Genomic DNA, 14,269 nt, shown 5'->3' with positions numbered 1-14,269 from the left:
CAGGAGACAAATCTGGACAATTTAGGATTGACAAAAGATGACTGCGGTGAGTGAAAGTGATGAAGTTTATAACAGGGACATGGGCTGACCCTACATCTGGCCCTGACCTGGTTAATGCCATTCCTGACGGGTATACAATCAACAGATTAGACAGACATGCCAAGCGGGGAGGCAGACTGGCCGTTATTTACAAGGATTCCTTCGAGCCGGTGCATACAGCACTATGTGAAGCCTTCCCGGTTTCCTTTGAGCTATACAATAAACAGTTCTTCAACAGTCCTTCAAAGGACTATTAGTTTATTGCCTCCCTTACTTGGTGTTGCTCAGAATGTCAGTAGTCTCTTGGAAGCAAACATTCTCGCTAAAGACCATACAATCCTGGGGGACTTCCACTTTGAGGCACAAACGGATGGCAACACTACAGCTCTCACCCAAACCATGGCTGGCCCTGACCTCCTGCAAAGATTTACAGAGCCCACTCATCAAGTTGGGCATATTCTGGATGGGTTCTTCACAAATAATGACTCTCTAACTAACATATGTTCTATCGTTAGCTTGGTCTACTTTATTCAACATCACTTGGAAACAATCCGGCCAAACGATCAGCGGTTCAAAATCCAACCAGAAGATTTTAATCTAACCCTTGAGAACCCTCCCCCCCCCATCTTCTCTGATTATGTTGAAAATTCCATTCTAAACTATTCCAATTGGCTAAAAGGAGTGGTCAATACGTTGGCACCAACAAAGGTAGCCAAGTTCAGGGAGAGGCAAACATTCAGCCCCCTGGTATTCAAATTACCTTTGAAAACTTAAACAATGCTGTAGGAGGCAGGAAAGAATATGGAGAAAAGACTAAGGACCTACAAAAAAACTAAATATATGAAATGTTTGGCGGAATACAAAACTATGACTGTAAAAGTAAAATCGTTATTCTTTACACAAAAAATTGAATCCTCAAAAAAAAAAACAACTCCACAAAGGATTTAAGACAGTAGTTAATTTGTCAACACCACTGACGAACAAACTGGCTGGCAAAGACTCAAGACTTCTGCAATATTCTAGCAGATTTCTTTGAAAGCAGTGAAGAGTCAGCTACCTCCAACCAGGTTAGTTCCTTCAATGGAGGAGGGAGTAGGCCTAATTAACTCTACTAAGTCTTGATCCTCCTATGATCCTTGCCCTCCAAGGATGGTCAACCTAGAACCGGACTCAATTGCGGCCAGATTAACTGAAATATTCTCACACATGTTCAAAGAGGGCTATTTTCTTTTGCAGTGGAAGTGTGCGACGCTGCTGCCCCTAATAAAAAAACCATGGACCCCAATAGCTATCGGCCCATATCTAGACTACCTATGCCCGCTACAATTGTGGAAAAAATCATGAAAAAACAGTTAATGGAATATATTGGAGGCAACTGCCTACTAGATCCACAGTTTGGATTTAGATCTGGGCACAGTACAAAGACAGCACTCGTTAAGGCAACGGAGGTAAAAAAAACTTTAACTTGACCAAGAAGGGAGAGCAGCGCTTATTTTACTTGACTTATCAGCAGCATTTGATACAGTCCTTCATAATCTGTTGCTGGACCGCCTCTCTCAATTAGGTATGAGAGGCACTGCCCTGGATCTGCTAAGCTCCTTCCTCCATTGCTGGGAACAATATGTGGCCTTAGGTGGTTCTGTATCCCAATTCTTCTCACTCCCACGTGGGATCCCTCAGGGATCTTCACTAAGTCCCACCTTGTTTAAAGTTTATGTTACCCCCCTGGCCGACCTCATTCGATCCTTCAGCTTCTCTCTTACATCCTATGCAGACAAATTGTTGTCACCCTGACCAATAATGATATCAATTTGGGACTAAGATTCCATGTCTGTATGCTAGCCATCAGTGGTTGGATGAACAGCAATTGTCTGAAACTGAACTCTGGGAAGACTGAGGTTTTGTTATTTGGCACTCAAACCTCCTCTTGGAACCCTTTTTGATGTCCACTTGATTTATACGCACTCCTGTCCGGGTCAGGAAAGCATGGAATCTGGGGGTTATATTAGGCAATAAACTGTCATACTCTGACCAGGTCAACTCTGTCATCTCCTTTGCTTTCCAAGCTTTAAAAACTATAAGGAAAATACTCCATTACATTCCTTCTGAACTACAGAAACTGGTGGTTACATCTCTTGTACTAAATACATTAGACTACTGCAACAGTCTATATTCAAACATGCTACAACAGATAGTGAGCAAACTGAAAACAGTGCAGAATGCAGCAGCACATCTTCTCCTGGAGATCCCCAAGTTTCAGTCAGCCTCTAAGGCGCTAAGAAAATTGCACTGTCTCCCTATAAAACAGAGAATAAATTAAAAGTCTTGTGCATCACTTATAAAGTGGTGTATGGTCTGGGCCCCGCTTTTTTGAAGAATTGTTTTAAATGCTGCACTCCAACTAGGGCGCTACGGTCAGCAATGTCTACAAATATTTTTGTCCTCAGTCAACGAAATCCTCTGGGGTGGAAGAAGTTGTGCTCTTGGTGATGCTAAAAGTTGGAACACTCTGCCTCTCGAGATTAAAGATATGCCCAATTTTCTAGCCTTTCGGAAAGCCTTGAAAACCTGGTGTTTTGACGTGTTGTATGGTCTCGGTCAAAGGTACAGTAGAACCAGCGTCAAGACACCCATGGGTATTCGAGCACTCTAAAAATATTCTAACATTAACAAGGTGCTCCTGCTAATATGACAGGAGAACTTTTTGCATAAATGTATGATACTGGCCAGATTGTCATGGGAACTGAGTTCTCCCTGTGCATTTAAGACTCTCTTCTTTTTTTGCTGCCCGGGCCAGGCAGTTGGCCCCGGGTCAGCAGGGCCAACTTGCATTGAGGTTCTGGTCAGGAAAGAAAAGCATCAAAAAGCCTGCCCTATATAATGTGGAAATGGCAGTTCTTTAGCAGCTAACCAGAAAGGTGGTTACAACAGTGGATACCACAGAGGTTCCAGACTCAGAAACTATGCGGTTCCCCAATGAATGAATTTTGGTGAGTTTTCAATTACAAGCTCACTTTTAACAAGGCCCAAAGTCCAAAGGTGCAGGCCTAAACTCCAATCTTTCAAACTGGGTGTCCTTATGATTCATCCCTGCCTGCTCCCTGGGCTCCAGTGAGATAAAGGCAACATTCCCATTGTTCAACATTCAATGTTCTTTTATTTAGGAGCGGTTTTATTTATTTCAGATACTATACGAACCCCTTTATTTTACATTTAAGAGTGCCTGGGATTTTACATATCAATTGTAAAGTAATTTACCTTTGTTGTTTGGACTCTGGATGTATGCCTTGCTTCTCAGGCCACGACCAATGATATCCTTAGAATTATAAGAGTTTACCCTTGTGAGTCTTTCTGTTCAGGCAGTACGGGAGCTCATGTCAAGATGAAAAATCCACTTGCCAATAGCATGCTTGTCGGATTTTCTACTTGACCAGAATAATTTACAATTACTCTATAAGGGGGAATGTTGGCAGAAATGCAATTACCTGGACCAGCGATTGACAACCTGAATTAAAATGATTCTCCTATATCCACACCACTTTCCAAAAATTTAACAAACCCCAGATAAATGGCATCATAATGCTTACGAAATTTGCTTTGCAGTCAAACATTAATATTTAGGAATTTAGTTCAGATTTGATTGCTTCACTGAACTATTCATGCATGTTACATTTTCGGTGTGAATACTGGGTCTTAGGCAGAAAGGTTCATAAAAGAAAGAGTATTGTTACTGGGAGAGAAAGTTATTTTTTCCATAACTGGTTTCTCTTTGTCTTATGTGCAGGTTTAACAATTAAAACTGAAACAAAGTCTTAACAGAAATGCATTGCTACACATATCAAAGTAACAATGGCAAGAAGTAGATTCCCTGTGCTGTTATTCCTCATTAGGAGCAGAGAAGAAGTAGGAAGCCTATGTTTGGCTTAGATAGGAACTTGCATATAGGGCAAATGGGGCGATTGAAGGGACAAATAAACTGAGAGATTACTAAAAGCAAATAAGATCAGAAGGGATTTCATGAACGGCTCACACTTTTTGGAGAAAGGAAGATCCTCTAGTTGCACCTGGAGAGAAGCCAGGCAAAGTAGAGGGAATCATGCCACAATAACTGACAGCTTCATAGTAAAGAGTTTACCTTTGCATTTCTATACGTCTCTACCAAAGATTGTGGTTTCTCACAAACTGAATGCATTTTGAGACGGTAAAACCCTGAAGCTTCGCTCACTAACAACCAGCTCCAAGTCACAACCACAAATGACAAATCCTTTTTCTGGCGAAATGGGAGGAGGTATGCACCAATGAGGGAGAGGATTGTGAGGAAAGGGGCAAGCAACAATGCAGGAGGTGACACGGAAGACTGGGCAAGCAACAAATCAGAGGGGGGTGCGACAAACAACAATACACAAGGGTGGTGTGTGTCAGGGCAGGTAACAATGTGGGAGGGGGCGGAAATGACCGGGTGTGTAACAAAACGGGAGGGCTGGGGCAAGCAACAACACTGTCAGGTGATAGAGCATGCAACAATGATGGGGCAAGCAACAACAAGTGAGAGGGGGCAAGAGGGACAAGGCAAGCAACAACGCAGGAAGATGGCAGGGAGGATGGTGCAAGAAACAATGATGGGGCGAGCAACAACACGGTCAGGGGATAGAGCATGCAACAACAATGGGGCAAGAAACAACAGTGAGAGGGGGTGAAAGGGATGAGGCAAGCAACAACGCGGAAAGAGAGCTGGAAGAATGGTGCAAGAAACAATGATGAGGCAAACAACAACACAGGTGGGACGGACAAGCAACAACACGAGATAGGTGGGTGCAAGCAACAATGCGAAGCAGAACGGTGGGCAAAGGAACGCAAATACTTGCCGTCCTATGGAGCACTGCAAGTACAGGAAAAAAGTGCCTCTTAAAGAACAAGCAGTGGAAGAACACTGGGCAAGGAAGAGGTACTTGGACCATGCTCCAGGGGATGGACAGACACACAAAGAGGAGGTGAAGTAGGCAAGCCTTGACTAAAGAGAAGCAAGGAAATGAAAGTGACGATGAAGCCAACTAACAGAAAGCAAAGGGCAAGCTCTAAGTCCCCTGTCAGTAAATAAAATGTCTTGCGAGTGATGGGCTCAGTCGAGACCTAAAAATGGACAATGGATCAAAGGCCTCCAGTAATGCCCTTAGTAAGAAGGTAGAGTGGGAGCAAGCCCTAAGGACTATGAGTATGTTTTAAGTAAGCTCAATAGACAGCCATGAAACCAGTCAAAGTGATGACAAACTGGGCTGGTTTTTAGCATGGTTGGCGGGGAAAAAAAATCACGAGGAAAATTGCACTAAGGTGAAAGGAGAATACAATGAAGACTGGTAATACAATTATTAAGCATAATAATGGGTTTCAGAGGCTCCATGCTCAACCTGCTGAACAAAGTGGAGGGCATGTTAGAGGAAGGGGAAGTGGTTAAACATATTGAACTACACAGGGGGCCTTTGAGGAATCCATCACAGGACAGAAAATAAGAGGATTTAGAGTCCAGGTAAATAATGGGAACATTCTAGCAGAAGTAGTGTTCCCTGACTTCTGTTAACATCCAGTTTCCTAAGGTATCTGATGAGGTGAAAGAATGAAGCATCCTAAGGGCAACAGTGAAGGAAACATTTATAATCGTCCCACCAATTAAACATAAGTTATTTAAGTGGTATGCACCCACAGACAGTTTTTGGGTGAAAAAAACATAAAAACAACTCCACCGATACTGCAACGGTGAGAGTGTTTTTATTTAGTATACATGTTGGTGAAGTGGGGTGGTCCTGTATTTGTCCTCTCCATAGAAAGTGACAAGAGAAGTGCCTCGAGGGGAAGCTCCTGAAACTGAAATGAAAGACTGTTAATTGTGGAGACAAATACACACTCTGGTAATGAGGACCAAGGGAAGAACAATGATATAAAGGGCACTGATTTACTTTTGAATTTCACTACCTCCACTCAAAAATGGGCACCGAGTCACTGGGCAACATTGTGATGTTATTGCACTTCCTGCACATCTCAATGATTTTGGTCAACTCAGTTTTCTATTCATGGTGTCATCACCTATACTCATTTGGGTTAGGGCTAGGACAAGTTATCCTTTAATCATGATGAAATTACAATATTTCAGGAGGGGGACTGGCAGTACTGTATTTTCAATTATACCAAACTAACAGCTACAGTTTGCAACACACTTGTGGAGGGGATGGGTTCAACCTCTCTATAAGTAGAACTCTTACAAAGAACAATAAATCAACTCAAAGTGTCAATGTAGGAAAGTGACACTGTTTGCATGGTTATCCCCCCACCCCCACACACACTTTTTGTCTGATACTGATGCCAACTTTCGTTGAAAGAGTGCTGGGATCCTGCTAACCAGGCCCCAGCACCAGTGTTCCTTTCCAAACTCTGTACCTTTGTTTTCACAACTGGCACACAGTTAAGTCTCTTGTACAAGGTATCCATGGTACCAAGGGCCCTGTAGCCAGGGGAGGTCCCCAAGGGCTGCAGCATGTATTATGCCACCCTGGGGGACCCTCACCAAGCACATGCACACTGCCTTTGCAGCGTGTGTGTGCTGGTGGGGAGAAAAATGCAGCACTGACATGCCACCTCTCTCAGGGTGCCACAGCCCACAAACCACTGCCTGTGGCATAGGTAAGTCACCCCTCTAGCAGGCCTTACAGCCCTAAGGCAGGGTACTATACCACAGGTGAGGGCATATGTGCATAAGCACTATGCCCCTACAGTGGCTAAGTCCATTCTTAGACATTGTTAGTGCAGTGTAGCCATATTGAGTATATGGTTTGAGATTTTGTCATTACGAACTCCACAGCTCTATAATGGTTTCACTGAATACTGGGAAGTTTGGTATCAAACGTCTCAGCACAATAAACCCACACTGATGCCAGTGTGGGATTTATTGAACAAATCACCCAGAGGGCATCTTAGAGATGTCCCCTGTATGAGACCCAAACTGCTAGTGCAGGATTGGCCAGTCTGTGCCAGTCTGCCACTTTCAGACAAGTTTCTGACCACATGGGGTGAGAGCCTTTGTGCTCTCTGTGGCCAGAAACAAAGCCTGTCCTAGGTGGAGGTGCTTCACACCTTCCCCCTGCAGGAACTGTAACACCTGACAGTGAGCTTTAAAGGCTCAAGCCTTGTGTTACAGTGCCCCAGGGCACTCCAGCTAGTGGAGTTGCCCACCCACCGGACAAAGTTCCACATTTGGAGGCAACTCTGGTGGGAAAATTAGGGAAAACAGGAAGTAACCACCCCAGCTAGGACCAACCCTAAGGTATCCAGAGCTGAGGTGACCCCCCCCCCTCCCTGCAGAATCCTCCATCTCGAGTTGGAGGACAGGGACCAATAGGGTTAGGATTGTGTCCCCCTGCCCAAAAGGGTGTAGCCACCCTCAGGGACAGTAGCCATTGGATACTGCCCTCCGACCCCTGTAATGCCCCTAAATCCAGGACTTAAGGTCTCCTCTGAACCCAAGTCATCAGATTCCTAGCGACCTCACAAGAACAAGGACTGCATAGCTGAAACCCCCGCAGAGAAGAAGGATGACACAAACTGACTTGGCCCCACCCCTACCGGCCTGTCTTCTGCTTCAGAGAACCTGCACCAAGAGAGCGACGCATCCAGCGGGACCAGCGACCTCTGCCAAGCTTCAGAGGCCTGCCCTGCACCATAGAGGATCGAAAACTTCTGAAGACAGCAGCCCTGTCCACAAAGAATCAACAACCAAGGATGGTGGTCAGGAAGGTGGTCAGGACACCCTGGATCCGTGAGTCCTGACCACCCTGCACCAGATGCCTTTTGCCGGTGAACAGGTGGCCCAACCAGCTAGAGAGAGTCCCCAGGTGATTGTGAGCAAGTGCCCACCCTGGGTTGACCTCTCCAACCCTCCACAACAACGCCTGCAGAAAGAATCCCGAAGGACCCCCCCTGACCGTGAAAGCTCCAGCTGAAAATATCCAACGTGTCAAAAAACTGCTGCACCTGCAGCCCCCAGGCCTTGGAGGACCCGACCTTCGGCACAGCTACGTTCAGCAGGCAGTCCTCCTTTCTGTCAAGCCTGTGGTTTGTCCAAGCCGACCCGCTGGACCTCGCCTGCAGCATCTGAGTGACCCCCAGGGTCCCCTCTTAGACCAGCATTGGAACTAGATGCCTTGTTGGCACCCTCCACCCGGCTGCCCCAGTGCCACGGAGAGTGTGTGTTTGGTGCCTACTTGTGACCACCCACCCCCCAATGCTCCCCTAAACCCCCCAGGAATGCCCTCTGAGCCTCTGGTACTTACCTGCAGGCAGGCCCGATTCCGAGTACCCCCTGTCTCCATAGGAGCCCACGTTAAAAATGCTCCACTTTGACCTCTGCACCTGGCCGGCCCAGTGTTGCTGGTGGTGGGTGTTTGGGGTAAACTTGAACCTCAACCGGTGGACTTCCTAAAACCCAGAGACTGGAACTGTAAGTTTTGTACTTAGCTACAAATCGAATTAACTCTCTTCATCCCCCCTGGAACGGTTTAAAAAATTGCACTGTTGCTTTTCAAAAAGAAATTGCCAATTTCTCTGAAACCGTAACTTACATTTCTAATTCAAAGTACTAGTGGTATATACATAAACTGCTTATTTATTATTGTACTCACCTGCAACTTGAATCTTGTGGTTCTAGAAATAAATTAAGAAAATATATTTTTGATATACAAAAACCATTGGTCTGCAGTTAAGTCACTGAGTGTATGCTTCTTCTATTGTCTATTGTATTGGATCTCCTCTTTGCTCTCCGGCAGAACCCAGAGAGTCCGCCTTCCGCCTTACCTGTCCGAATCCTCCAAAACCATCTGTGGCGTCCCCCAGGGATCCTCCCTCAGCCCAACACTCTTCAATGTTTACATGGCTCCTCTCGCAAGCATTGCACGATCCCACCACATCAACATGGTATCCTATGCAGACGACACCCAGCTAATCATCTCCCTCACAAAATACCCCACAACAGCAAGAAACAACCTCCACAATGGACTACACGCCATCGCCAACTGGATGGAATCAAGCCGCCTCAAGTTAAACACAGACAAAACAGAGATCCTCATCTTCGGCAGCAACCCCTCCGCTTGGAACGATTCCTGGTGGCCTACCTCCCTAGGAGCCGCACCCACACCCACCACCCAAGTACGAAACCTAGGAATCATCTTGGACTCAGCATGACTCAGCAGGTCAACGCAGTCTCCTCTTCCTGCTACAACACCCTTCGCGTGCTCCGCAAGATTTTCAAGTGGATTCCCATCGAAACCAGAAAGACTGTCATCCACGCCCTGGTCAGCAGCCGGCTGGACTATGGCAACGCACTTTTTCCAGGAACCAAGGACAAACTACAAACGAAAATGCAACACATCCTAAACAACACAGCCCGACTCATCCTCGACGTCTCACGCCGCGACCACATCTCTGCCCACCTCTAAGACCTACACTGGCTACCCGTATCGAAGAGGATTACCTTCAAACTACCACCCACACACACAAAGCCCTCCACAACACAGGCCCGGCCTACCTCAATGACAGACTCACCTTCCACACTCCCGTCCGCCAGCGTCTCCCTCACCTCCGTCCCCGGCAATCGCCGCACCACTGCCGGAGGAAAATCCTTCTCTCACCTCGCCGCCAAGACCTGGAACTCCCTACCGCTCCACCTGTGCCAGACCCAGGATCTCCTGACTTTCAGGAAACGCCTCAAAACATGGCTATTCGACCAGTAGCTCCCCCCCAGCGCCTTGAGACCCTAACGGGTGAGTAGCGCACTTTATACATTTCATGATTGATTGTCTGTGTGAGTAAAACAAATGCTTTGCACTACCCTCCGATAACCTAACTGCTCGACCACACTACCACAAAAGATAGCATTAGTGTTATCTACGTTAGCCTCTGTTAAGCCTCTGGGGATCCCCTGGACTCTGTGCACACTATATCTCATTTATTTTGATATAGTATATACAGACCCCGCTTCCTACAGTCAACATATTACAAAGTCCTAGGAATCAGAGTAACTGATAACACATAAATCAGACATTCAAGATGCCAGAGTGAAAAGGTAATGTTTTCTATATAGTCAGAATAAGAGATAGTAGAGAAATTCAGGCATACATTCTTAAAAGTAGTTGATAAATCCACATGTTAAAAAGGTTTATTGTCACTAGGTGTGTTGAGGGCTTATATATTACGTAGAAGGGATAATAATCAATTGCTAGGATGCATGAATTATGTTGACTTCCTATGTCAATATTATAGTCACATCAAATACCACCAATCGGACATCGAAATTAAGCAACTGCTGTTGGGGGGAGTGAAGTGTAATGGTGTACTTTCTGCTATGGGCAGGATGATGTGAGATGTCATTATGTATTCCTGCGACAACGGAGAATTACAAAAATGAGTTAATTAGTTGGTTTATTTATAACGTGGAGAAAGTGACAGAAGGCTACCTTCAGGGTGAAAGGTGAAATAAAATAAAGAAAACAAAAGAACTCGCAAAAGACCCGTAATAAAACATAGTATACATTCAGGCAACCGAAACTTCTTAAAACAGGTTACAAAAAACAAATCTAACCGAGGTCAAAGGGTAGGCCCTGTTCAGTGTTACCAGAGCTGCAGCCACAAACGGCTATGGCACTAAGAACCGGTTGGAACTGGGCTGTGGTGAGTGGATCAACAGCAGAGGAAAAAAGCTGGAGGGCTAATTCAACAGTGCAATGAGGCACTCAATATATCATGTTTAGTAAGGTACGTATGGACGACTAACAGATGTAGATCATAAGTGCAAATAAGGTTTAAAAATTAATACCACTGGAAAATGTTTTACATTCTTGTGTTTCACCATTACATTTTCTTTCCATTTTATCAATGTGCATTCGGAGTAACTGCTTGACGTCAATCTACTCGCACCATGCCTTTCCCATCCTTGCTATATCTTCCAGTCCCTGGTCAACAAGGGAGAACACCATGTAACTCTATTCTTACAGCAACACCGTGGAAGATCATTGTCATCTGCAGCATGGCATAATCAAACATCACATTATCCCTACGTCACTCGTCTTTGCCACAGCCATTACTTTTGTGGGGGGCCCAACTCATGACAAGAAAAAGAACAGGAAATGCGATTACTTTAAAACTGCCCTTCCGACTAGGCACTATATAAGTATGACCTCCTGAACGTCTTATAGTTCTTCTTCCAGTGAAGTGACTAGGATGGAAAGTTTAAAACCCTCTCTGACTTGGGTCCACAGCATCGCCACTGTTATCCTTTGGGTGCTGGGCATGGGTAAGTTGGGCTGAATAAGGTGGAGGGGACAATTTCAGAAAGAGGCAACAAAGATCCCTAGTATGCTGGAAGGCCACCAAAAACAGCTTTTGAAGTGAGAGAGTGAGCAGCTATAAATCCGGTGGCTTGGCAGAGGGTGGCACATTTCCTTTCCGAACACACAGTGAATTATCTCAAGACAAAAGAAGCCCGTGCATGGTGGAAAACGGGCGTTATGCTCGTCCGCATGGTTTCACTTTCCATCCTGAGCCTGAGTACAGCCTTTCTTCAGTATTGGATAGGGATACGGTGCAGAGGTTGAGTTGTTCTCCTGGTGAGATCTACCTCAACTATATGGAAATATTCTAGGATGGGGGAACTGGGTGGTATCTTATGTAACCTTTTTTTAGGATTCTTGAGGATGGGATACTTTTTTAAACCAGACCCAAGTTTATACCCAAGTTTGCTTTTGTGGTTCACAGAAATCAAGAGGGAGGTCTTGTTACCAGTCATTTTCCCTTCTGCTTCTTTGCAGGAGAACGTCTTGCTGGCACAACATATCCTGAATAGTTTAGAACCTTTGGGATTTCCTACTATATTTTTTGTAATTTGTGGGGATACAGTACAAGGCTATAAGGTTTCAATATGTGTAGGTTCAAGGTGTTACTTCATCAGAGATTTGTAGAGCAGCTACCTGGGCTTCTTCCCATACCTTTGTGAACCATTATAGAATTAAGGAGTAAGGAATGCAAGGAGGTTCTTTTTGTAAGAATGCACGGATTTCTGTTTGGCATAATTATCTGCAATTTTCTGCAGGTATTAATTTATATTTATTAATAAAGTTAGTTTGGCATTACTGGCAAACGTGTAGTAAGTTCTCCAGTATTACATATTTAAAACAGAAGGCTAGCATATCTTTTGTGTTCCTCAAAAATGATGTCTGGGACGAGGTACACAAGGAAAATTCCCCAGTAACCTACTGGTAATTTTTATTATCATTAGTCCTACTTGTTGCCACCTTTCCAGAAGAAAAACACCAGCCATTTCTTGTTTTAAGATAGAGCAAATGCCTGGACACGATACTAAACAGGACTAAAAACAAAATCGAATGTATTCATTTGTATTATGCCTTTCCTGTGTTTACTTTAATTACTAGGTAGGGATCGTTACCGCAACACTATAATACATTTTAAAGTGTTTTCTATTTATATTTGCTGTCTGAAGTGTGTACAGAAAAGGGCTAAAAAAATAACTGCTGTACGTGATTTTGCATATTTGTAAACCAGTGGGTGGTGCCGGTAGACAACTGACCAGGTGGCAACCCTAGTCATGCTCAAACCTCCCATCGTTAGGGATTGGTAAACTCAGAAGACTCCTGGAAGGCTCCACCTAAAGGCCAGGGGATGGGTGGGGGTTATACTTCCCATTTGTTTTCCTGGGCAGTGTCCAACTCAAAGGCAATGACTGTGATGAGAACCAATAGGACTAAGGATAGTAAACATTAACGTAATAGTATTAATAGTAACGTGTTCATACCAGCCCGAGCAGCGAGCGAATTCGACTCTGGGAAAACTCAGAGGGAAACGTATACACGTGTCTGCAAGAAAGCGGTGTGCGCTCACTCAGTACCTGTCAATCGGAGAGCTGATGACCACTCCTAGTCAACCACCCACCCCTTAAAAGCATCACTCGTGCTCAGACTGAGTTTTTCCCAGTGCCCGAGGCAACTGGTCAGCCCGGGTAATCTGTCCAAATAATCAATGTTTCCACTTCTTCCTACAGCTGTTCCGTTTGGCTAAGTGAATACCTAGGTGACAGAGGTACAGATAGTTACCAGCAGGATCCAATCAGTATATTATTCGGTAGTGTATTTCAGATCTGTTGCTGGTAAAGCCATTCTGCTTCTCACCATAAAATACAATCATCACATTTACCACAGATAGGTGTAAGGTGACCGTCTGCCCGCTACTTCCGCGGACCATCGGAAAACTCAGCAAAATCACACTCGTCCGTTGTTGATCTTTTAACTGATGTCATTTGTCCAGGTCTCCAACGAATCTCACAGCAGAACATACCCTGGCAGTTGAAAAGAGTGTGGGAGGCACTGCTCGTGTGTAAGATGATCTCTTATTGGAGCCTCGAGGAACATCTGAGCCAATCTTAGGGCGCTACGAGGTAATATGAAGTGCTGATTGGTTGTGGAGAGTGCACTTGCGCCTACACTTGCCGTGCTCTACATTTTATTGGAGCTTTAGAAGGCTGCAGTCTGAATGGTTCGCCAGAGGCAAATTCATTACGGGTTGTTTTGCAGTAAGGGTTGAAACCCATTCATGGCATGTGACACGTGTCACGCTTGCTTGTGGCATGTGCCACAACTCATTTGACACGTGTCACAGATTTCTGACATGCTGCTTTATGCCTAACTGCAAATCGTGCTTGTGGGTGATGCAGATATTGCTTGGGAGTGATTTCCAAATGATCCTCTTTCGTTTGGATAAAATAAAAAAAATAAACATAGAAAAACATTGCAAGTAAAAAATTCTTAAGAAGGGGAATGGAACTCTTGATTTAAGGAAACACAAATTCAATGGTTTTACCCACTAGACTAATCATCATACAGCCGACTCTGGGCTTGTTAAAAGGCATTTTATCATAGACGTATTGTGGCTGTCCCTCTTCTATTTCTATTGTCATTTATCTGTTGCATGCCACAAATTCACACCTGCTTTCCACACTTAATAAACCAATAACTCTTCCTCTATTTCACCCTGACACAGACCCCAGGCATTTATTTTTACTATACAAGCTTCCTCTTTCTCTCATTCCACAAATTAAGGGATTTCTTTCAATGCAAACCCTGCTCCCCTTCCACATGCCACAGGATGTCACAAATTTCTAGCATGTACTGCCATGACTAAA

At 44.7% G+C, this 14,269-nt stretch overlaps 1 protein-coding gene across 3 annotated transcripts in view; it reads right to left on the bottom strand.

The window, feature by feature from the left end:
• Positions 1 to 13,425, bottom strand: part of RAD51D (RAD51 paralog D) — a 161,785-nt gene extending 148,360 nt beyond the window's left edge. For 2 of the 3 annotated variants that reach the window (XM_069226756.1, XM_069226758.1), the window contains exon 1: positions 13,285 to 13,425. In XM_069226756.1, the coding sequence (XP_069082857.1) occupies positions 13,285 to 13,332 (48 nt within the window). In that variant the 5' untranslated portion in view covers positions 13,333 to 13,425. Of the gene's footprint in view, positions 1 to 13,184; positions 13,265 to 13,284 lie in introns of those variants that run through there. The other variant, XM_069226757.1, reaches the window with a different exon arrangement.
• Positions 13,426 to 14,269: the final 844 nt, after the last annotated feature.

This window comes from Pleurodeles waltl, chromosome 3_2 (genome assembly GCF_031143425.1).
Source record: "Pleurodeles waltl isolate 20211129_DDA chromosome 3_2, aPleWal1.hap1.20221129, whole genome shotgun sequence".
Lineage (NCBI taxonomy): Eukaryota > Metazoa > Chordata > Amphibia > Caudata > Salamandridae > Pleurodeles > Pleurodeles waltl.
This window is presented reverse-complemented; position numbering and strand designations above follow the sequence as displayed.